Genomic DNA, 26,538 nt, shown 5'->3' with positions numbered 1-26,538 from the left:
GCTGTTTTCTATACAGAGACCAACTAAATGACCTATATGCTGTTTTCTATACAGAAACCAACTAAATGACCTGGCTGTTTTCTATACAGAGACCAGCTAAATGACCTGGCTGTTTTCTATACAGAGACCAACTAAATGACCTGGCAGTTTTCTATACAGAGACCAACTAAATGACCTGGCTGTTTTCTATACACCGACCAACTAAATGGCCTGGCTGTTTTCTATACAGAGACCAACTAAACGATCTGGCTGTTTTCTATACATAGACCAACTAAATTACCTGACTGTTTTCTATTCTGAGACCAACTAAATGACCTGGCTGTTTTCTATACAGATACCAGCTAAACGAGCTGGCTGTTTTCTATACAGAGACCAGCTAAACGCCCTGGCTGTTCTCTACACAGAACCAGCTAAATGGCTGCTTTCCATACATAGACCAACTAAACGACCTGGCTGTTTTCTATATAGAGACCTACTAAATGGCCTGGCTGTTTTCTATACAGAGACCAACTAAACGACCTGGCTGTTCTCTACACAGAACCAGCTAAATGGCTTCTTTCCATACATAGACCAACTAAACGACCTGGCTGTTTTCTATATAGAGACCTACTAAATGGCCTGGCTGTTTTCCATACAGAGACCAACTAAACGACCTGCCTGTTCTCTATACAGAACCAGGTAAACGGCTGTTTTCTATGCAGAGACCAGCTAAATGACCTGGCTGTTTTATATACAGAGACTAACTAAATGACCTGGCTGTTTTCTATACAGAGACCAACTAAATGACCTGGCTGTTTTCTATACAGAGACCAACTAAATGACCTGGCTGTTTTCTATACAGAGACCAACTAAATACCTGGCTGTTTTCTATACAGAGACAAGCTAAATGACCTGGCTGTTTTCTATACAGAGACCAGCTAAATGATCTGGCTGTTTTCTATACATAGACCAACTAAATGACCTGGCTGTTTTCTATACACCGACCAACTAAATGGCCTGGCTGTTTTCTGTACAGATACCAGCTAAACGACCTGTCTGTTTTCTATACACAGACCAACTAAATTACCTGACTGTTTTCTATTCTGAGACCAACTAAATGACCTGGCTGTTTTCTATACAGAGACCAGCTAAACAACCTGGCTGTTCTCTATTCTGAACCAGCTAAACGGCTGCTTTCCATACTTAGACCAACTAAACGACCTGGCTGTTTTCTGTACAGAGACCAGCTAAACGACCTGGCTGTTTTTAATACAGAGACCAACTAAATGGCCTGGCTGTTTTCTACACAAAGACCAACTAAACGACCTGGCTGTTTTCTATACAGAACCAGGTATATGGCTGTTTTCTATGCAGAGACCAGCTAAATGACCTGGCTGTTTTATATACAGAGACTAACTAAACGACCTGGCTGTTTTCTATACAGAGACCAACTAAATGACCTGGCTGTTTTCTATACAGAGACCAACTAAATGGCCTGGCTGTTTTCTATACAGAGACCAGCTAAATGACTTGGCTGTTTTCTATACAGAGACCAACTAAATGGCCTGGCTGTTTTCTATACAGAGACCAGCTAAATGACTTGGCTGCTTTCCATACTTAGACCAACTAAATGACCTGGCTGTTGTCTATACAGAGACCAGCTAAACGCCCTGGCTGTTTTCTATACAAAGATCAACTAAACGACCTGGCTGTTTTCTATACAGAACCAGGTAAACGGCTGTTTTCTATACAGAGACCAACTAAACGACCTGGCTGTTTTCTATACAGAGACCAGCTAAACGCCCTGGCTGTTTTTTATACAGAGATCATCTAAATGGCCTGGCTGTTTTCTATACAGAGACCAACTAAACGACCTGGCTGTTTTCTATACAGAACCAGGTAAACGGCTGATTTCTATGCAGAGACCAGCTAAATGACCTGGCTGTTTTCTATACAGAGACCAACTAAACGACCAGAATGTTTTCTATACAGAGACCAACTAAACGACCTGGCTGTTTTCTATACAGAACCAGGTAAACGGCTGTTTTTTTCTATGCAGAGACCAGTTAAACGAGCTGGCTGTTTTCTATACGGAGACCAGCTAAATGACCTGGCTGTTTTCTATACAAAGACCATGTAAATGACCTGGCTGTTTTCTATACAGAGACCAGCTAAATGATCTGGCTGTTTTCTATACATAGACCAACTAAATGACCTGGCTGTTTTCTATACACCGACCAACTAAACGGCCTGGCTGTTTTCTATACAGAGACCAACTAAATGACCTAGTTGTTTTCTATACAGAGACCAACTAAATGACCTAGTTGTTTTCTATACAGAGACCAGCTAAATGACCTGGCTGTTCTCTATTCTGAACCAGCTAAACGGCTGCTTTCCATACTTAGACCAACTAAACGACCTGGCTGTTTTCTGTACAGAGACCAGCTAAACGACCTGGCTGTTTTTAATACAGAGACCAACTAAATGGCCTGGCTGTTTTCTACACAAAGACCAACTAAACGACCTGGCTGTTTTCTATACAGAACCAGGTATATGGCTGTTTTCTATGCAGAGACCAGCTAAATGACCTGGCTGTTTTATATACAGAGACTAACTAAACGACCTGGCTGTTATCTATACAGAGACCAACTAAATGACCTGGCTGTTTTCTATACAGAGACCAACTAAATGGCCTGGCTGTTTTCTATACAGAGACCAGCTAAATGACTTGGCTGTTTTCTATACAGAGACCAACTAAATGGCCTGGCTGTTTTCTATACAGAGACCAGCTAAATGACTTGGCTGCTTTCCATACTTAGACCAACTAAATGACCTGGCTGTTGTCTATACAGAGACCAGCTAAACGCCATGGCTGTTTTCTATACAAAGATCAACTAAACGACCTGGCTGTTTTCTATACAGAACCAGGTAAACGGCTGTTTTCTATACAGAGACCAACTAAACGACCTGGCTGTTTTCTATACAGAGACCAGCTAAACGCCCTGGCTGTTTTTTATACAGAGATCATCTAAATGGCCTGGCTGTTTTCTATACAGAGACCAACTAAACGACCTGGCTGTTTTCTATACAGAACCAGGTAAACGGCTGATTTCTATGCAGAGACCAGCTAAATGACCTGGCTGTTTTCTATACAGAGACCAACTAAACGACCAGAATGTTTTCTATACAGAGACCAACTAAACGACCTGGCTGTTTTCTATACAGAACCAGGTAAACTGCTGTTTTTTTCTATGCAGAGACCAGTTAAACGATCTGGCTGTTTTCTATACGGAGACCAGCTAAATGACCTGGCTGTTTTCTATATGTCATGTTCGTCGAGGAGTGAAGGAGACCAAGGCGCAGCGAGTGAAAAGAACATGTTGACTTTATTACTTAAAGCAACCAAAAACAACAAACCAAAGCGACGAATGAGAAGTCCAATAGTGACAAAGACTAAACAGGAACAAAAACCCACAACCCTCATGAGAACACAAACAGTTTAAATATGGCTCCCAATCAGAGATAACGAGCCGACAGCTGACACTCGTTACCTCCGATTGGGAGTCACACGACACTACAAATAACTCACCCAAAACACAACCAAACGAATACACCCTATACAACAAAACCCCACAACAAAACCCAACAAAACAAATACACCCTGGCTCAAATACAAAAGTCCCGGAGCCAGAGTGTCACAGTACCCCCCCCTAAAGGTGCGACCTCCGGGCGCACCAGCATACAGTCTAGGGGAGGGTCTGGGTGGGCGTCTGTCCACAGTGGCGGTTCTGGCCCTGGTCGTGGTCCCCACCCCACCTTAGTCACCACCCGCTTCCCTAGCCTCCTCCACATGACCACCCTCCAACTTACCCCACCTGGATTTAGGGGCAGCACCGGGCTAAGAGGCAGCACCAGGATAAGGGGCAGCACCGGGCTAAGGGACAGCATCGGGCTAAGGGACAGCACCGGACTCAATGGCGGATCCTGGCTGGCTGGCTCTGGCGGATCCTGGCTGGACGGCTCTGGCGGATCCTGGCTGGACGGCTCATGGCTGGCTGAAAGATCTGGCTGCTCATGGCTGGCTGACGGATCTGGCTGCTCGCGGCTGGCTGACGGATCTGGCTGCTCGTGGCTGGCTGACGGATCTGGCTGCTCATGGCTGGCTGACGGATCTGGCTGCTCATGGCTGGCTGACGGATCTGGCTGCTCGTGGCTGGCCGACGGATCTGGCTGCTCATGGCTGGCTGACGGATCTGGCCGCTCATGGCTGGCTGGACGGATCTGGCTGCTCATGGCTGGCTGACGGATCTGGCTGCTCATGGCTGGCGGAAGGCTCTGGCTGATCCTGTCTGGCGGAAGGCTCTGGCTGATCCTGTCTGGCGGAAGGCTCTAGCGGCTCCGGTCTGGCGGACGGCTTTGAAGGCTCATGGCAGACGGGCGGCTTTGCAGGCTCAGTACAGATGGCCAGTTCAAGCGCCTTAGGGCAGACGGGCAGTTCAGGCCCCGTTGGGCAGACGGCAGACTCTGGCCGTCTGAGGCGCACCGTAGGCCTGGTGCGTGGTGCCGGAACTGGAGGTACCGGGCTGAGGACACGCATCTCAGGGCTAGTGCGGGGAGAAGCAACAGGGCATGCTGGACCCTGGGGACGCACATAAGGCCTAGTGCGGAGAGCAGGAACAGGGCATGCTGGACCCTGGGGACGCACATAAGGCCTAGTGCGGAGAGCAGCAACAGGACGCACAGGACTCGGGGGACACACAGGAGGCTTGGTGCGTGGTGTAGGCACTGGTGGGAAAAGGCTGGAGACACGCACCATCCAGCTAGTGCGTGGAGGAGACACAGGGCTCTGCAGACGTACAGGAAGCCTAGTGCGTGGTGTAGGCCCTGGTGGTACTGGGCTGGAGCGGGGAGGTGGCGCCGGAAATACCGGACCGTGCAGGCTTACTGGCTCCCTTGAGCACTGAGCCTGACCAACCTTACCTGGGTTGATGCTCCCCGTCGCCCGACCAGTACGGGGAGGTGGACTAACCCGCACCCGGCCTATGTGGGCGAACCGGGAACACCATGCGTAAGGCTGGTGCCATGTACGCCGCCCGAGGAGACGCACTGGTAGCCGGATGCGTTGGGCCGACTTCATGACATCTGGCTCAACGCTCACTCTAACCCGGCCGATACGTGGAGCTGGAATGTACCGAACCGGGCTATGCCTGCGTACAGGAGACACCATGCGCTCTACTGCGTAACACGGTGTCTGCCCGTACTCTCGCTCTCCACGGTAAGTCCAGGGAGTAGGCGCAGGTCTCCTACCTGACTTCGCCACACTCCCTTTAAGCCCCCCCCCAAGAAATTTTTGGGTAGTACTCTCGGGCCTCCAGCCTTGCCTCCGTGCTGCCTCCTCATATCGCCTCCTCTCGGCTCTAGCTGCCTCCAGCTCTTCACGAGGGCGGCGATATTCTCCCGGTTGTGCCCAAGGACCCTTTCCATCCAGTATCTCCTCCCATGTCCATGAATCCTTGATAGGCGTCCATAAATCCTGTGTAGGTAGGTCCTGTTGCCGCTTGACACGCTGCTTGGTCCTTTTACGGTGGGTTTTTCTGTCACGTTCGTCGAGGAGTGAAGGAGACCAAGGCGCAGCGAGTGAAAAGAACATGTTGACTTTATTACTTAAAGCAACCAAAAACAACAAACCAAAGCGACGAATGAGACGTCCAATAGTGACAAAGACTAAACAGGAACAAAAACCCACAACCCTCATGAGAACACAAACAGTTTAAATATGGCTCCCAATCAGAGATAACGAGCCGACAGCTGACACTCGTTACCTCCGATTGGGAGTCACACGACACTACAAATAACTCACCCAAAACACAACCAAACGAATACACCCTATACAACAAAACCCCACAACAAAACCCAACAAAATAAATACACCCTGGCTCAAATACAAAAGTCCCGGAGCCAGAGTGTCACACTATACAAAGACCATGTAAATGACCTGGCTGTTTTCTATACAGAGACCAGCTAAATGATCTGGCTGTTTTCTATACATAGACCAACTAAATGACCTGGCTGTTTTCTGTACACCGACCAACTAAACGGCCTGGCTGTTTTCTATACAGAGACCAACTAAATGACCTAGTTGTTTTCTATACAGAGACCAACTAAATGACCTAGTTGTTTTCTATACAGAGACCAGCTAAATGACCTGGCTGATGGGGAGAAGGAAGAAAGGGAGGAGAAGAGTGAGAGTGAAAGTGACCAATCACAGAGCAGCGAGGTCACAGGTCAAAAATCTGCTATTTTCAGCGGGGGTCATGGTTCACCAGCGCAATGTCTTTATGAAGGTAACTATTAGCAACAAACAGGTGTGCTCACACACACAGGCCCACACGCATGGACACAAACACACACACACATACAAACATAAATACAACAAAAACCTGCACACACAGTGGCCCTACGACAGGAGTCTGACACACGGTGGCCCTACGACAGGAGTCCTACACACTGGCCCTACGACAGGAGTCCTACACACTGGCCCTACGACAGGAGTCCTACACACAGTGGCCCTACAACAGGAGTCTGACACACAGTGGCCCTACAACAGGAGTCTGACACACGGTGGCCCTACGACAGGAGTCTGACACACAGTGGCCCTACAACAGGAATCTGACACCCAGTGGCCCTACGACAGGAATCTGACACACAGTGGCCCTACAACAGGAGTCTGACACACAGTGGCCCTACAACAGGAGTCTGACACACGGTGGCCCTACGACAGGAGTCAGACACACAGTGGCCCTACAACAGGAATCTGACACCCAGTGGCCCTACGACAGGAGTCAGACACACAGTGGCCCTACGACAGGAGTCTGACACACAGTGGCCCTATGACAGGAGTCTGACACACGGTGGCCCTATGACAGGAGTCTGACACACAGTGGCCCTACGACAGGAGTCTGACACACAGTGGCCCTACGACAGGAGTCTGACACACAGTGGCCCTATGACAGGAGTCTGACACACAGTGGCCCTACGACAGGAATCCTACACACAGTGGCCCTACGACAGGAGTCTGACACACAGTGGCCCTACGACAGGAGTCTGACACACAGTGGCCCTATGACAGGAGTCTGACTCACAGTGGCCCTATGACAGGAGTCCTAGACACAGTGGCCCTACGACAGGAGTCCTAGATACAGTGGCCCTACGACAAGAGTCTGACACACATTACATATTTACATTTTAGTCATTTAGCAGACGCTCTTATCCAGAGCGACTTACAGTTAGCGCATACATTATTTTATCGAACCCACAACCCTGGCGTTGCAAACGCCATGCTCTACCAACTGAGCTACCTCCCCATGTAGTCAATTTTAACAGAAGGCATGGTGCAATATCAAACTCTGGTTAAGGCTGTGCTCATATCCAGTGGACTGACACGCCAACGCTAGCCTGGTCCCAGATCTGTTGGTGCTGTAAAACAAACTCCAAATGATCGTGGTCATGCAAGACAAACAGACCTGGGGTCAGGCTACATCAACGCTATCTTCATGTATTATGCATGTAGGACTCTTTGAGTGTTGATGATATTGTGCATCGTGTGGGAGAGATGAGGGTCCTCCAGTCCAGAGTCTTTCTTAGTAAATCATCTTACTCACATGGATGGACAGATAGATGGTGATTGAAGTGCCTGTCTCAATTGTCTAAAAACCAGTTCCCTCCTCCTCCTTTGATCTATGTGAAAGAAGTGACCAGGTGAAAGCCATCCTAATGATGATCTTCCATGTAGTTGTGTAGGGCCTGGTTAAACACAGCCAAGAAGAAGTCTGCATCGTCCCTGGTGATACACATAGGGGGCTTGATCCGGAACGTCTGTCCATACACTCCTCCCTTCCCGATCAGAACACCCATGTCTTTGGTGTCTTCGAAGATCTCGCTCATGGCTGCTGGTGGAAGAGGTTTGCGGCTCGCCTTATCTTTCACCATCTCCACTCCGATCTGCAGTCCTTTCCCTCTGACATCCCCAATGATCTCATACTTGTCCCTCATCTTGGCCAGCTCTGTCAGCAGATAGGTCCCCACGTCATGGCTGATCTGCTGCGTGCCGTCCTCCTCCATGGTATCCAGAACAGATGAGGCGATGGCACAAGCCACAGGATTACCACCGAACGTGTTGAAGTGAACGCCCTTGCCAAATGAAGCGGCGATCTCCACTGGCAGAGAGTTCCAGCTGGCAGGCAGACGATGGAATAACTTTCTGAGTGATAGAGTGAGGGCTTTGCAATAGGCTCTTTGTTGCGATTTTTGTGGGAAAGGGAAAAAATGCAGTTATTAACCGGTTCCCATGTTTTTAAAAATAACGGTTCTTTTCCGGAAAAGTATAGATCACTTTCGGTTTGGGCTCTGTTCCTCAAATAATTTTGTTGTTTTCGGTTCTGTTCCTTGAACCGTTCCAACCCTTGATACAGGCCACGGACTGAAAAGTGGATGAATCCAGAACCACAAGGAAAATCACTACCACATTACAATAGTGATTATTTCTACACTCTGTGAGACCTGTTGAAAGCTGAGACTGACCTCCAAGGGTTAGCTGGTTATGTTTCCTCACGCCTCAACACACGCACTAGCACAGACACACAGTGGCCCTACGACAAGAGTCTGACACACAGTGGCCCTATGACAGGAGTCTGACACACAGTGGCCCTACAACAGGAATCTGACACACAGTGGCCCTACAACAGGAATCTGACACACAGTGGCCCTACAACAGGAGTCTGACACACAGTGGCCCTACGACAGGAGTCTGACTCACAGTGGCCCTATGACAGGAGTCCTAGACACAGTGGCCCTACGACAGGAGTCCTAGATACAGTGGCCCTACGACAAGAGTCTGACACACAGTGGCCCTACGACAGGAGTCGGACACACAGTGGCAGTGTGAGCAGGACCAGGTAGGGCAGTGTGAGCAGGACCAGCAGTGTCATTTGACTTAACAAACGAGGATCGGATGTCGTCAACCTTCTTTTCAAAATGGTTGACGAAGTCATCCACAGAGAGAGAAGAGGGGGGAGGGGGAGGAGGATTCAGCAGGGAGGAGAAGGTGGCAAAGAGCTTCCTAGGGTTAGAGGCAGATGCTTGGAATTTAGAGTGGTAGAAAGTGGCTTTATCAGCAGAAACAGATGAAGAAAATGTAGAGAGGAGTGAGTGAAAAGATGCCAGGTCCGCAGGGAGTCTAGTTTTCCTCCATTTCCGCTCGGCTGCCCAGAGCCCTGTTCTGTGAGCTCGCAATGAGTCATCAAGCCACGGAGCAGGAGGGGAGGACCGAGCTGGCCGGGAGGATAGGGGACATAGAGAGTCAAAGGATGCAGAAAGGGAGGAGAGGAGGGTTGAGGAGGCATAATCAGGAGATTGGAGGCAGAAGGATTGAGCAGAGGGAAGAGATGATAGGATGGAAGAGGAGAGAGTAGCGGGAGAGAGAGATTGAAGGTTGCGACGGCGCATTACCATCTGAGTAGGGGCAGAGTGAGTAGTGTTGGAGGAGAGCGAGAGAGAAAAGGATACAAAGTAGTGGTCGGAGACATGGAGGGGAGTTGCAGTGAGATTAGTAAAAGAACAGCATCTAGTAAAGATGAGGTCAAGCGTATTGCCTGCCTTGTGAGTAGGGGGGGACGGTGAGAGGGTGAGGTCAAAAGAGGAGAGGAGTGGAAAGAAGGAGGCAGAGAGAAATGAGTCAAAGGTAGACGTAGGGAGGTTGAAGTCACCCAGAACTGTGAGGGGTGAGCCATCCTCAGGAAAGGAACTTATCAAGGCGTCAAGCTCATTGATGAACTCTCCAAGGGAACCTGGAGGGCGATAAATGACAAGAATGTTAAGCTTGAATGGGCTAGTGACTGTGACAGCATGGAATTCAAATGAGGAGATAGACAGATGGGTCAGGGGAAAAAGAGAGAATGTCCACTTGGGAGAGATGAGGATTCCTGTGCCACCACCCCGCTGACCAGATGCTCTCGGGGTATGCGAGAACACATGGTCAGACGAGGAGAGAGCAGTAGGAGTAGCAGTGTTTTCAGTGGTAATCCATGTTTCCGTCAGCGCCAAGAAGTCGAGGGACTGGAGGGTAGCATAGGCTGAGATGAACTCTGCCTTGTTGGCAGCAGAACGGCAGTTCCAGAGGCTGCCTGAGACCTGGAACTCCACATGGGTGGTGCGTGCAGGGACCACCAGGTTAGAGAGGCAGCAGCCACGCGGTGTGAGGCGTTTGTATAGCCTGTGCGGAGAGGAGAGAACAGAGATAGACAGAGGCATAGTTGACAGGCTACAGAAAATGGCTACAATAATGCAAAGGAGATCGGAATGAAATGAACTAAACATCTGGGAAAGGCGAGAGTGGGGCCTCCCTCACTTACGTTTCACTGAAACACCCAAATATGACTCTCCCAACTTCCACCTCAGAAACTATAATTGTTGTAAACTACAGCAGTTCAATGTTTTCTAGGAATATACTAACTTAGTTTATTCAGCTAGCTAACTTGGTACAGTATTCTTCCGTGAAAATCGTCCAGGGCACCTAGTCATATGACGCCACAGCCAACTAGCATGCCGGACTCCAACAACACGGTTTAGCACCAATACTCGGCCACAACAAACCACCAGTGTGTCAACACGCCAAGCAGATAATTCGTGTCCATGTCTAACGTTGTGGGTTAGTCCCGACAGCTTGAGCGAGTCCGTCGTCAAGTTATTCAGCCAGTTAGTTAGCTAGAATTGTTAGCATACTAGCTAGCCATTGCTTTCAGACAACGAAGAAACCCCTCCTCCCACGGCAAGAACACACAGAGAGAGCCAAGCTAACGTTAACTAGTCACCCATGTCCCGAATTCCCTTGAACGACTCTGGCTACCAGTATGTAAAAACAAAACACAAATGTAGGTTATAACTTACCCCTAGCAGCTACTGTTAGCTAGCCAAGTGCAAAGCTAGCCACTGAATTGACTCAGCCAGTTCGCGTCTGTTCGCTAGGTCGTTCCAGCTATTGTTTAGTAGCCATCCAGGTAGCAACAAGCTAGCTAAATTTCAAGCACAGTAGCCACTTACTACCTAACGTTAACGCTTCAGACAATGAGGTTAGAAAAACAGCTGAATGGTAGGCATTATTGTATGTAATTATTGTAGGCAGCTAGCTGGCGTAATTACAGGTACTCTCAGGCGTGAAACAACTATCCACAGTTGCTAATAGTTACCCTTAGCTACCCGCTAGCTAGTCCAGGTAGTGGGTTAGCTAGCTTCGTGCTTCACCGGGCTCAGCCGAATACAATACTAACCTACAATAATTACATACAACAACCCACGATAACTACCTACAATACCTAACTACAATCTAAATACATAGTTTAAGCTTTACTCGACAAAGCCCAAACTATGTATATAAGCCATATAAGCCATATAAGCCATATAAGCCCGCCAGAGAGAGACACAACCTCACCCGACGACGACAACGAAGACGGCCCTACAACGACGACTCAGAGTGGCCCTACGACAGGAGTCTGACTCACAGTGGCCCTACGACAGGAGTCTGACTCACAGTGGCCCTACGACAGGAGTCTGACTCACAGTGGCCCTACGACAGGAGTCTGACTCACAGTGGCCCTACGACAGGAGTCTGACTCACAGTGGCCCTACGACAGGAATCTGACACACAGTGGCCCTACTACAGGAATCTGACACACAGTGGCCCTACGACAGGAGTCTGACTCACAGTGGCCCTACGACAGGAGTCTGACACACAGTGGCCCTACATTTTACATTTTTACATTTTCCATTTACATTTTAGTCATTTAGCAGACGCTCTTATCCAGAGCGACTTACAGTTAGTGAGTGCATACATTATTTTTATTTTTTTCATACTGGCCCCCCGTGGGAATCGAACCCACAACCCTGGCGTTGCAAACGCCATGTTCTACCAACTGAGCTACATCCCTGCCGGACATTCCCTCCCCTACCCTGGACGACGCTGGGCCAATTGTGCGCCGCCCCATGGGTCCCTACAACAGGAGTCGGACACACAGTGGCCCTACAACAGGAGTCTGACACACAGTGGCCCTACGACAGGAGTCTGACACACAGTGGCCCTACGACAGGAGTCTGACACACAGTGGCCCTACGACAGGAGTCTGACACACAGTGGCCCTACGACAGGAATCTGACACACAGTGGCCCTACGACAGGAATCTGACACACAGTGGCAGTGTTGAGGAAGGTGAAAGGTCACTGTAAAGCCAGACAGGTCATAGCCAGACCCAATAAAACCTGACACTATAATTCAATTTAACTGCGTTATAAAAGGACTCTGGACATTCTTGACATTCTAGAACAGTAGAATTGGAGCAGTAGGTTAGTAGGTTTGGCAAACGTCCTAGTCTGGACTCAGAGGCTAGAATTAAAGTGCAGAACTGAGCAGGTTCCTCTCCCAGTCTGCCTATGTCCTTGTCCCTGTCAAAATAATTGATTAGCTGTACTCCCCTTTCAAGCCGCACCCACACACACACACAAACACACACACACGCACACGCACCCACACACGCACCCACACACGCACAGAGGTATAAACACACATTAAGCAGTTTCCTCCCTGCAGGGCCTGTAGAGGAAGCCCCAACACCAGAGAACCAGACAGGGCCTGTAGAGGAAGTCCCAACACCAGAGAACCAGACAGGGCCTGTAGAGGAAGCCCCAACACCAGAGAACCAGACAGGGCCTGTAGAGGAAGTCCCAACACCAGAGAACCAGACAGGGCCTGTAGAGGAAGCCCCAACACCAGAGAACCAGACAGGGCCTGTAGAGGAAGCCCCAACACCAGAGAACCAGACAGGGCCTGTTGGCACACAGGAGAGCCGTGCTCCAAGTCATACTCAACACACCAAGGTAAGGCTGACATGCTCCAACACACACTCCAACACACACTCCAACACACACTCCAACACACGCTCCAACACACACTCCAACACACGCTCCAACACACACTCCAACACACACTCCAACACACACTCCAACACACACATTCCAACTCATTCCAACAGTCACACACACATTCCAACACACTCCAACACACACCCCAACACACACTCCAACACACATCCCAACACACACCGCAACACACACACACACATTCCAACACACTCCAACACACACCCCAACACACAGACACACACTCCAACACACATTCCAACACACACACCCTAAAACACACCCCAACACAAACCCCAACACACACTCCAACACACAGCAACACACACTCCAACACACAGCAATACACACTCCAACACACAGCAACACACACTCCAACACACAGCAACACACACTCCAATACACAGCAACACACACTCCAACACACACTCACACTCTGCAGAATTCTGCTTTCAGGTCATGTAAACTCAGAGCCTGTTCAGACTGTTCAGACTTTCAGACTGTTCAGACTGTTCAGACTGTTCAGACTGTTCAGACTGTTCAGACTTTCAGACTGTTCAGACTGTTCAGACTGTTCAGTTGACAGGAGGGAGATAATCATTGACTACCAGACATGGTCAGATGTCTGACACTGACACTAGTCTCAAACAATAACAAACAATAACAGGTGACTTGCTATGACTGTGATATGTGGTTGTCTCACCTAGCTATTTTAAGATTAATGCAATAACTGTAAGTCTCTCTCTCTCTCTCTCTCTCTCTCTCTCTCTCTCTCTCTCTCTCTCTCTCTCTCTCTCTCTCTCTCTCTCTCTCTCTCTCTCTCTCTCTCTCTCTCTCTCTCTCTCTCTCCCCCTCTCTCTCTCCCTCTCTCTTTCTCCCTCTCTCACACAGACACACAGACACACACTAGACCTGGCGGCACAATTGTTACCCATTTACAACCAGAACCTACTCTCCCTCCCTCCCTCCCCTCTTCCCCAGGTGTCTCAGTGTCACCAGCTGTATGCGGGCATCCAGAGGAAGATGGCAGTGAGGAGCGAGAGGAGGCAGGTGTTTGGTGACATCAACGTCAATAAGATCTTCCCCATCGGGGGCGTGTGCACGCCCTTCCAGGCCCTGGCTGTGCAGGTGAGTGTAGGTCAAAGGTCAACAAACATGTGTCCATCAGAGCGTGTACAGGCTTTTGTTGCAGCCCAACACTAACACAACGAACTAGGATAATAATTGCTTGTCAATGAATTAAATATAATACAATGGCAATCCGGGTTATATGTTAGAATCCTACGCGTGAACTGCCGACATTATTACGCATATTAATTGATAATGATGGAAAATAGGATATGCATAATTTAAAAAAAAAATAGTTATATACATATATAGAGGTGAAAGAATTGGAAATGCTTTTGGCGGTTAATCTGCTTCTGTTTTGTGGGTGGTACTGTGTGCTGTTTTCGATGGATGGGTCCTGGCCTCTCGGGGCCTTAGGGATGCGGAGGGACGTGGGTGGGATGCTGATCACTGGGATGACGGCTCAACTTGGGATGGGGAGGGGCTTTAGCGGGGGAATTAGTGGAGAACAATTGAAGGGTTGCTTCGTAGCAGTGCAAATATCACGGTACAGCTATATGGACACTCAATCATTACGCAATTTTTTATTGGTAAATTTACAAACATATATAATGATAAATAGACTTGAAACTTGTATCTCATTATGGTGTATGGTGAAATAAGTATAGCCAGTTATAATTATAATGGCATAGCTGATAATAACAAAAGAAGAACAATATTTACATGGCTCAAAGAGAAGGAATATAATATCTATTGTTTACAGGAAACTCATTCAACAATTCGAGATGAAGTAGCGTGGAAAAAAGAATGGGGGAAATATACTTCTCCCATGGGCAAAGAAATTCAAAAGGGGTGATGATATTAATTAATAGTAATTTCGATCCGAATGTGCAAATTGTACAAATAGATACACAAGGTAGATGGATTATTTTAAATATGTTATTGGACCATAAACAGATATGTCTCATTAACCTTTACGGACCAAATAATGATGATCCACAATTCTTTGACAATATATATAATAAATTATCAAGCCTGCAAGCAACTCAAGACAATATTATTATGGTGGGGGATTATAATACTGTTTTAAATAGCTCAATGGACCGTAAAGGAAATCACACCACAAACAATCACCCACATGCTCTTAAGGAAATTGTGAATGTCATGGATACATTAGAACTAGTAGATATATGGAGGCTTAAATATACTGATCTAGTGAGATATACATGGCAGAGACTGAATCAAGCTAGTCGTCTTGACTTCTTTCTTATCTCATTCTCGTTGGCACCAAAAGTAAAAAAAAGTGTTGATAGGGGACAGAATGCGGTCGGACCATCATATAATAGGCATATACATTACTCTTACTGAATTTCCACGTGGGCGAGGATATTGGAAATTTAATCAAAACCTATTGGATGATAATTTATTTATAATTAGAACAAAGGAATTTATAACTGACTTTTTCCAACATAACATAGGTACAGCGAATACCCTTATTGTATGGGACATCTTTAAATGTGCCTTTAGAGGCCATGCAATTCAGTACTCATCTCGAAAACAAAAGCAATTTAGGTCAAAAGAGTTTATACTAAGAAAGGAAATAGAAAGTCCAACAGAACAGATGGATGGCAATAAAAACTGTAACATAGAGGCTCAGAATAAATTAGAGGAAAAACAAAAAGAAATGGAGAAACTTATTCAAGAAAGATCAAGTGTAATATATTATAAAAATAAAGCAAACTGGATGGAATATGGGGAAAAATGCACAAAATTCTTTTTTAATCTTCAACATAGGAATGCTACCAAAAAGAACTTAATGAAACTGGTTACAATTGACGGAGTCACCCATAATTCACCAAATGATATTTTGAAGGAAGAAACAAAGTACTTTATGCATATGTTTTTTTTTCAGTCGCCTCCATCTCCTCTAACTGAAGCTAATTGTAGAGATTTTTTTTCTATTGATAATGTCAAATTAACAGTCACACAGAAAGACTCATGTGAAGGTGAAATTACAGAGGAAGAACTTCTGGATGCAATTAAAGACTTTAAGTCTGGGAAAACTCCAGGGTTGGATGGCATACCAGTCGAGGTATACCAAACCTGATATACTAAGAGGACCGTTATTAGCATGTTTTAACCACTCCTATGTAAATGGTAGATTATCTGACAGGTCTGATCTCATTATTACTGAAACAGGATACAAGTGGAAAATATAAAGATCCAGTCCATTTACAAAATTGGAGGCCCCTTACACTTCAGTGTTGTGATGCAAAAATCCTAGCAAAATGTATAGCGCATAGAATTAAAAAGGTATTGTCGGATATTATTCATTCTAATCAGACAGGTTTTTTACATGGAAGATACATTGGAGATAATATAAGGCAAGTATTGGAAACAATAGAACACTATGGAAAATATGGGAAACCAGGCCTGCTATTCATAGCAGACTTCGAAAAGGCATTTGATAAAGTTCGACTGGGGTTTATATATAAATGCCTGGAGCATTTCAATTTTGGAGAATCTCTTACAAAATGGGTCAAAATCATGTATAAATCAAATCAAATCAAATCAAATCAAATTTTATTGGTCACATGCGCCGAATACAACAAGTGCAGACATTACAGTGAAATGCTTACTTACAGCCCTTAACCAACAGTGCGTTTATTTTAAACAAAAAAAGTAAGAATAAAACAACAACAAAAAAAAAAAAAGTGTTGAGAAAAACAAAGAGCAGAAGTAAAATAAAGTGACAGTAGGGGAGGCTATATATACAGGGGGGTAACGGTGCAGAGTCAATGTGCGGGGGCACCGGCTAGTTGAGGTAGTTGAGGTAATATGTACATGTGGGTAGAGTTAAAAGTGACTATGCATAAATACTTAACAGAGTAGCAGCAGCGTAAAAGGATGGGGTGGGGGGCAGTGCAAATAGTCCGGGTAGCCATGATTAGCTGTTCAGGAGTCTTATGGCTTGTGGGTAGAAGCTGTTGAGAAGTCTTTTGGACCTAGACTTGGCACTCCGGTACCGCTTGCCGTGCGGTAGCAGAGAGAACAGTCTATGACTAGGGTGGCTGGAGTCTTTGACAATTTTGAGGGCCTTCCTCTGACACCGCCTGGTATAGAGGTCTTGGATGGCAGGGAGCTTTGCCCCAGTGATGTACTGGGCCGTACGCACTACCCTCTGTAGTGCCTTGCGGTCAGAGGCCAAGCAGTTGCCATACCAGGCGGTGATGCAACCAGTCAGGATGCTCTCGATGGTGCAGCTGTAGAATTTTTGAGGATCTGAGGACCCATGCCAAATCTTTTTAGTCTCCTGAGGGGGAATAGGCTTTGTCGTGCCCTCTTCACGACTGTCTTGGTGTGCTTGGACCATGATAGTTCGTTGGTGATGTGGACACCAAGGAACTTGAAGCTCTCAACCTGTTCCACTACAGCCCCGTCGATGAGAATGGGGGCGTGCTCAGTCCTCTTTTTTTTCCTGTAGTCCACAATCATCTCCTTTGTCTTGGTCACGTTGAGGGAGAGGTTGTTGTCCTGGCACCACACGGCCAGATCTCTGACCTCCTCCCTATAGGCTGTCTCATCGTTGTCGGTGATCAGGCCTACCACTGTTGTGTCGTCGGCAAACTTAATGATGGTGTTGGAGTCGTGCCTGGCCATGCAGTCATGGGTGAACAGAGAGTACAGGAGGGGACTGAGCACGCACCCCTGAGGGGCCCCCGTGTTGAGGATCAGTGTGGCAGATGTGTTGTTACCTACCCTTACCACCTGGGGGCGGCCCGTCAGGAAGTCCAGGATCCAGTTGCAGAGGGAGGTGTTTAGTCCCAGGATCCTTAGCTTAGTGATGAGCTTAGAGGGCACTATGGTGTTGAATGCTGAGCTGTAGTCAATGAATAGCATTCTCACGTAGGTGTTCCTCTTGTCCAGGTGGGAAAGGGCAGTGTGGAGTGCGATAGAGATTGCATCATCTGTGGATCTGTTGGGGCGGTATGCAAATTGGAGTGGGTCTAGGGTTTCTGGGATTATGCTGTTGATGTGAGCCATGACCAGTCTTTCAAAGCACTTCATGGCTACAGACGTCAGTGCCACGGGTCGGTAGTCATTTAGGCAGGTTATCTTAGAGTTCTTGGGCACGGGGACTATGGTGGTCTGCTTGAAACATGTTGGTATTACAGACTCGGTCAGGGACATGTTGAAAATGTCAGTGAAGACACTTGCCAGTTGGTCAGCACATGCTCGGAGTACACGCCCTGGTAATCCGTCTGGCCCAGCGGCCTTGTGAATGTTGACTTGCTTAAAAGTCTTACTCACATCGGCTACGGAGAGCGTGATCACATAGTCGTCCGGAACAGCTGGTGCTCTCATGCATGCTTCAGTGTTGCTTGCCTCGAAGCGAGCATAGAAGTGGTTTAGCTCGTCTGGTAGGCTTGTGTCACTGGGCAGCTCGCGGCTGTGCTTCCCTTTGTAGTCTGTAATAGTTTTCAAGCCCTGCCACATCCGACGAGCGTCAGAGCCAGTGTAGTATGATTCAATCTTAGACCTGTATTGACTCTTTGCCTGTTTGATGGTTCGTCGGAGGTCATAGCGGGATTTCTTATAAGCTTCCGGGTTAGAGTCCCGTTCCTTGAAAGCGGCAGCTCTACCCTTTAGCTCAGTGCGGATGTTGCCTGTAATCCATGGCTTCTGGTTGGGGTATGTACGTACGGTCACTGTGGGGACGACATCATCGATGCACTTATTGATGAAGCCAGTGACTGATGTGGTGTACTCCTCAATGCTGTCTGAAGAATCCCGGAACATGTTCCAGTCTGTGCTAGCAAAACAGTCCTGTAGCTTGGCATCTGCGTCATCTGACCACTTTTTTATTAACCGAATCACTGGTGCTTCCTGCTTCAGTTTTTGCTTATAAGCAGGAATCAGGAGGATAGAGTTATGGTCAGATTTGCCAAATGGAGGGCGAGGGAGAGCTTTGTATGCGTCTCTGTGTGTGGAGTAAAGGTGGTCTAGAGTTTTTTTCCCTCTGGTTGCACATTTGACATGCTGGTAGAAATTAGGTAGAACGGATTTAAGTTTCCCTGCATTAAAGTCCCCGGCCACTAGGAGCGCTGCATCTGGATGAGCGTTTTCCTGTTGATTAATGGCCTTGTACAACTCATTCAGTGCAATCTTAATGCCAGCATTGGTTTGTGGTGGTAAATAGACAGCTATGAAAAATATAGCTGAAAACTCTCTTGGTAAATAGTGTGGTCTACAGCTTATCATAAGATACTCTACCTCAGGCGAGCAAAACCTCGAGACTTCCTTAGTATTTGATTTTGTACACCAGCTGTTGTTTACAAATATACAGAGACCGCCACCCTTTGTCTTACCGGAGCCAGCCGTTCTGTCCTGCCGATGTAGCGTGTAGCCTGCTAGCTGAATGGTATCATTGTTGTCGTTCAGCCACGACTCCGTGAAACATAAGATATTACAGTTTTTAATGTCCCGTTGGTAGGATAACCGTAATCTTAAATCGTCAATTTTATTCTCAAAAGATTGAACGTTGGCTAATAGTATTGATGGGAGAGGCAGTTTACTCGCTCGCCGTCGGATCCCTCACAAGGCACCCCCGACCTACGTCCCACGATATCTCCGTCTCTTCCTCAGGCGAATGACGGGGATCTGGGCCTTGCCGGGTGTCTGTAGAATATCCTTCGCGTCCGACTCGTTGAAGAAAAAGTCTTCGTCCAATGCGAGGTGAGTAATCGCTGTCCTGATATCCAGAAGCTCTTTTTGGTTATAAGAGACGATGGCATAAACATTATGTACAAAATAAATTACAAATAACGCTAATAATACTATAAAATACTATAATAATATAGTAACCCTAGGTGTAAAATAGTAAATAATGGCTATTTCTCAGAAAGTTTTAAACTGTCAAGAGGAGTGAAACAAGGTTGTCCACTATCGGCATATCTATTTATTGTGGCCATCGAGATGTTAGCTATTAAAATCAGATCCAATAATAATATCAGAGGATTAGAAATACAGGGCTTAAAAACAAAGGTGTCATTGTACGCTGATGATTCATGTTTTCTTTTAAATCCACAACTAGAATCCCTCCACAGCCTCATAGAGGATCTAGATACATTTTCTAACCTCTCTGGATTACAACCAAATTATGACAAATGTACTATATTACGTATTGGATCACTAAAAAATACAATTTTTACATTACCATGTAGTTTACCAATAAAATGGTCTGATGGTGATGTGGATATACTCGAATACATATCCCAAAGGAAATAAATGATCTCACTTCAATAAATTTTAATAGAAAGTTAGCAAAAATAGATAAGATCTTACTACCATGGAAAGGAAAATACCTGTCAATTTGTGGAAAAATCACCCTGATTAACTCTTTAGTATTATCCCAGTTTACCTATTTGCTTATGGTCTTGCCTACGCCTAGCGAACAATTTTTTAAATTATATGAGAAAAAAATATTCAATTTTATTTGGAACAGCAAGCCAGACAAAATTAAAAGAGCATATTTATATAATGAATATGAATTCGGAGGACATAAATTATTAAATATTAAAGCATTATACCTATCACTAAAAGCTTCAGTCATACAAAAGTTATACTTAAATCCGAACTGGTTCTCAAGCAAATTAGTAAGATTGTCTCACCCAATGTTCAAGAAAGGCCTTTTTCCCTTTATTCAGATTACAACCACTCACTTTCAGTTATTTGAAAAGGAAATAATCTCCCAAATGTCACTATTTCTAAAACAAGCCATAGAAAGTTGGTTGCAATTTCAATTTAATCCTCCAGAAACGACAGAACAAATAATGCAACAAATATTGTGGTTAAATTCAAATATACTAATTGACAAAAAACCTTTCTTTTTTGACAGAATGTTTAAAAAAGGTATAATCTTCGTAAATGATATCATCGGTAGGACTGGTGGAGTTATGTCGCACATGCAGCTGACAAAAACATATGGAAATGTCTGCTCTACCCAAAATTACAACCAAATAATTGCAGCCTTACACGCAAAAGTGGAAGAGGAAAGTGGAAGGGGGAGAAAGTAAGGAACTTGTCTGTCGGCCTTGCATTAAAGAACATAATTGGTTAAGGAAAACTGTGATAAATAAAAAAGTATATCAGTTTCACTTAAGGACCAAAGGATTGACAGCCGTCCCATATAGATTGCAAAATAGTTGGGAAGAGATCTTTGACGTTCCGATCCCATGGCATAGTGTTTATGAACTGACACACAAAACGACACCGGATTCAAAAATTAGAATCTTTCAATTTAAATTATTATATACAATTCTTGCTACCAATAGAATGTTATTTATATGGGGGATACAATCTTCCCAGCTCTGCAGATTTTGCTGTGAAGAGACAGAATCATTAAATCATTTGTTTTGGTTCTGTCCATTTGTAGCTTGTTTTTGGACACAGGTCCAGGAATGGCTAAAGGATTGCAATATTTACCTAGAACTAACCTTGCAGATAGCATTACTGGGTGATCTGAAAAGTCATAGTCAATCAATCAATAATATAATATAATACTTTTAGCAATAATGTTTATTTTTAATTCACAATCTGTAGAAGCAATGAGAATAGAAAGGTTCAGAACTTTTGTAAAACATCACAGTACGGTTGAAATATATATGGCAAATAGAAATCCTATATGGATGGTGTTAACAGATAGATGGGAGGTATTGAATAGAGTTGAAGGATGGGACTAATAACAAATAACAACAAATAATAACAAAGATAGCTAATAATGTAAGCATACTGTGTCCATAATAAGTATATAGGTTGTATGTTGGGAGCTTTTGGGAAAGAGCACAGTTAGAAAGATATGGCATATAGAAGCAAACCGGATGGACATCATGAAAATGATCGGAGAGGTTGAGAGTAGAAGAAGTTCAGGAGCAATAAAAAATAAAATAAATAAAAATATATATAATATAGACCGGAAGTATATATAGTATAGACCGGAAGTAGAGGCCTGGGCATTGTTGTTCACTAATTTACTCCAAGTAGGGAAAGGATGGTGGGGTTGAAAAGTAATAAAGGGGAGTATATATATAAAAAAATTAAATAAAATAAAAAACATGGGGGATTGGAAGTGATGCAGACAATTACATTGATAGAAGATACAATCTATCTGCAATATTAAGCTGATCCATTCCCCCCCAAAAAATAAATAAAAATAAACTAAAAAAAAAAGGATTAAAAAAAAAGCAAATAAAAAATAAATAAAAATTACACAACGATTTAAACTACTGTTGATGCACGCACTGTATTGCATTGTATTGTTACTGGGTTTATACACATTTGGTTGCTAAGGAACTTGACCTTCAAATCTGTGTTTCTTACACCATTATTATAATAGTAATTGCCAGTAAATATAACTGAAAAAGAACAGTGATCAATGCAGAAGGACTTATACAGCTTAACTCTACATCCTTTAGGCAAAGACAGTGTGGCTGCAACATTCCATGGTCGGAAGGACTGGAGTAGTCCAAGAAAATACATGATGGATAGGGAAGAGGAATAAAAACAGAGCAGGAGGAATATTGCTGTTCTATTTCAGAGAGGTTTATGGGGAGAAATGTATTTGTCTGCACGGTTACATAGCGATAGTCTGGATGCAGTTTCTCTTCTTCTCTCTCATTATCTCTTTTTAATTCTCTTCCTCTATTTCCCTGTCTCTTCCTGTATTTCCCTGTCTCTTCCTCTATTTCCCAGTCTCTTCCTGTATTTCCCTGTCTCTTCCTGTATTTCCCTGTCTCTTCCTGTATTTCCCTGTCTCTTCCTGTATTTCCCTGTCTCTTCCTGTATTTCCCTGTCTCTTCCTGTATTTCCCTGTCTCTTCCTCTATTTCCCTGTCTCTTCCTCTATTTCCCTCTCTCTTTCTCTATTTCCCTCTCTCTTCCACTAAAATCCCTCTCTCTGTCTGTCTCCCTGTTTTTGTAGTGAGTTTGTTGCCATGCTCTGCCTGAAGTGAGGGATTTTGGCCTGCTGACTCAGTGATGGTTGGAGAGGGAGAGAGGAAGGGATGGAAAGAGCATGATAAAGAAAGAGGTTTAAAAGAGTCTCAGGCCTTGAGGGAATTATTTTCACAAAGAACGTCAGAAATGTTTTGTTCTTGGAGCATCAGTCGGAAGTCTGCATGAGAAATGTATTCTCAACCTGAACTTTGAACCTCACACTCTTCCTTTAACTCTTCCATTCCCTCTCATCCCCACATCACTATTCACCTCCTTGACCCTCCTCTCCTCTGGTCTCCTTTTCTCCCTCTCCCCCTCTCCCAGGACTGTCAGGAGGTGTTCCTGCTGGATGATTTACCCATGAGCCCCTGGATGCAGCGTCAGGCTCTGAGTTGTGTGAGTGATGCAGGGCTTAGCTCCCTACAGCTGTCAATCAACAGCTCAGAGCAAGAACAGGAAGCCACCTGACCAGCCTCCTCCTCCTCCTTCTCCTCTTCCTCATCTTCCTCATCCTCCTCCTTCTCCACCTCCGCCTCTTCCTCTCCGCCATCATCTTCCTTCTCCTCCACCTCCTCCTCCTCCTCCTCTTCTCCTATCAGATTGTAGTGTAATAATATCTAACATGCATGATATTATTTATACCTCACATGCGACTCATAATAAAACTAAGCAATTAGCCCATTAAATGAATTATCTGACTCCATAAGATCAATAACAATTTGCAAGAACACTATAGTTAAACCATGTGCAAACAAGTATTATGCGTTTAACTGATTGATCAAGGAATGGTCATGAGAATGTAATTCTAAATAAAAGTATTAGTTAATAACTTTGTAAAATGAATGATAACATTATACAAGGCATAAAGCTTAAGTTACAAAGCATTAACAAGCATTACAAGGCATTAGAGAGAGAGAGAGAGAGAGAGAGAGAGAGAGAGAGAGAGAGAGAGAGAAAGAAAGAGAAGCAGGTCAGGAACATAAGAGAATGAACAATTAATCTAATACCCTTTTATAAGCATCTGAGTTGTTTGAACTCAAAATCTGAGTTGTTGACGAATAGCATTACTGTAAAGTTAACCTCCAATCAGATATCAGACCTACAGTGCATTCGGAAAGTATTCAGACCCTTTGACCTTTTCCACATTTTGTTACGTTACAGCCTTATTCTAAAATGGATTAAATAGTTTTTTTCTCTCATCAATCTACACACAGTACCCCATAATGACCAAGCAAAAACAGGTTTGTAGAAATGTTTGCAAATGTATTGAAAATAAAAAACTGAAATATCACATTTACATGAGTATTCAGACCCTTTACTCAGTACTTTGTTGAAGCACCTTTGGCAGCGATTACAGCCTTGAGTCTTCTGCCCTGCTAGAGCTGCCCCGGTAAACTGTAAGTGCTGTTATTGTGAAGTGGAAACGTCTAGGAGCAACAACGTCTCAGCCGCAAAGAAGTAGGCCACACAAGCTCACAGAACGGGACCGCCGAGTGCTGAAGCGCGTAGCGCGTAAAAATCGTCTGTCCTTGGTTGCAACACTCACTACTGAGTTCCAAACTGCCTCTGGAAGCAATGTCAGCACAATAACTGTTCGTCTGGAGCTTCATGAAATGGGTTTCCATGGCCGAGCAGCCGCACACAAGCCTAAGATCACCATGCGCAATGCCAAGCGTCGGCTGGAGTGGTGTAAAGCTCACCGCCATTGGACTCTGGAGCAGTGGAAACGTGTTCTCAGGAGTGATGAATCTAATTATCAGGAGCGACCTCACTAATGCTCTTGTGGCTGAATGGAAACAAGTCCCCGCAGCAATGTTCCAACATCTAGTGGAAAGCCTTCCCAGAAGAGTGGAAGCTGTTATAGCAGCAAAGGGGGGACCAACTCCATATTAATGCCCATGAGTTTGGAATGAGATGTTCAAAGAGAAGGTGTCCACATACTTTTGGTCATGTAGTGTATTTAGAACTAAATAGCAAACACAACATATCACTTTATATCTAGTAAGATATATTAGTTTAACCTTTTCACTAGGTCGGTTTTGAATCCCCAAGCTACACTGACACAAAAACTAATTCCCTTTCATTACGTCCACAAAGCAAAAGTAACTGTCCAAGATGTGTAAAAGTCTGGGTAAAAAGTATTAATTGGTAATGACGTTTAAGACAAGTGGACAGGTAAGTACTCACTCTGTTCGCCTGCCAGAGAGTTAGCAGTGAGGGACTCAATCTGTTCGCCTGCCAGAGAGTTAGCAGTGAGGGACTCACTCTGTTCGCCTGCCAGAGAGTTAGCAGTGAGGGACTCACTCTGTTCGCCTGCCAGAGAGTTAGCAGTGAGGGACTCAATCTGTTCGCCTGCCAGAGAGTTAGCAGTGAGGGACTCACTCTGTTCGCCTGCCAGAGAGTTAGCAGTGAGGGACATGGTGTCATGGTGATTGCCTGTGCCATAGAGAAAGAGGCAAAGCGAGACGGTCTACTCCTGTCAAAATCTGTCCACGCTGGAATACAGCGATAAGCGGACTGCCTGCCTTCCCACCAATAGGACAACATTTTTAAATTAAAAATTTTAGTCATTTAGCAGATGCTCTTATCCAGAGCGACTTACAGTTAGTGAGTGCATACATTATTTTTTACAACACACAACCCCCGTGGGGTTAGCTCACAGCAAGTAAACAACTCATGGTTCATAACACAGACATCAGATAATCTGGAGGAATTATGGATTGAATTTGTATTATAATTTTAAAAAATGATTTCTCTCTATCAGTGTTAGCCTACCAAGGTTGTTTTTCGGGGGGGCGTTTAGAATAGGCCGACTTTGTCTTCGCTAAATGAACACTGTGATAACGGCATTTTAAGGAGCCACATGCAAACGACAGTTGTGAAAAAGTGTGGTCGTCGCCTGTCTAAATAAAATGCATATTTTTACATCAAGCATTTATGTTGTTAGATCAATAGCTGCTCATATTTAATATTTTTTTTGCAGATGCTCTTATTCAGAGCCACTTACAGGAGGAATTAGGGTTAAGTCCCTTGCTCAAGGGCATATCAACAGATTTTTCACCTAGTAGGCTTGGGGATTCGAACCAGCAACCTTTCGGTTACTGGCCCAATGCTCTTAACTGCCATAGTTGTGGTATTCCTAGCCATTCTAGGGCGTGTTCACTTCACTCACTTTTGAGTGTCTTCACACAGAAGCACTTTAACAGCTAAAAGGTCAGGTTATGGACGCCTTTCGCTAATTTCCAACATCAATCAAGGAATGTCTGGGTCCATTTTCTCCTTCTGAGAGAGAGAGAGAGAGAGAGAGAGAACCCCTGAGATTGAGTTGGAGACATCGTTGCGTAGCTTTGCCAGAGTTCCTTACACACACCCAAACACATGACCGATGTTTCTAAAATACCACGGTAACAACAACACAGATGGAGTCTGGGAAATACCCTCTGAGTTTCTTGCTGCTCAGGGAATTAGAATAACAAATGCAGTCTACAGTGACTTTTAGTAGTGCCATTGAAGGACCTTGTCACTGAAACAG

General features: G+C 45.2%; 1 protein-coding gene across 1 annotated transcript in view; it reads left to right on the top strand.

Moving 5' to 3' along the window:
• Positions 1-24,151, top strand: part of LOC121577327 (WD repeat-containing protein on Y chromosome) — a 46,170-nt gene extending 22,019 nt beyond the window's left edge. Inside the window, exons 17-20 of the mRNA XM_041891090.2 lie at positions 6,169-6,323; positions 12,617-12,903; positions 13,927-14,073; positions 23,331-24,151. Of these exons, the coding sequence (XP_041747024.2) occupies positions 6,169-6,323; positions 12,617-12,903; positions 13,927-14,073; positions 23,331-23,474 (733 nt within the window). The 3' untranslated portion in view covers positions 23,475-24,151. The remainder of the gene's footprint in view (positions 1-6,168; positions 6,324-12,616; positions 12,904-13,926; positions 14,074-23,330) is intronic.
• Positions 24,152-26,538: the final 2,387 nt, after the last annotated feature.

This window comes from Coregonus clupeaformis, chromosome 1 (assembly GCF_020615455.1).
Source record: "Coregonus clupeaformis isolate EN_2021a chromosome 1, ASM2061545v1, whole genome shotgun sequence".
In the NCBI taxonomy this organism is placed as follows: domain Eukaryota; kingdom Metazoa; phylum Chordata; class Actinopteri; order Salmoniformes; family Salmonidae; genus Coregonus; species Coregonus clupeaformis.
This window is presented reverse-complemented; position numbering and strand designations above follow the sequence as displayed.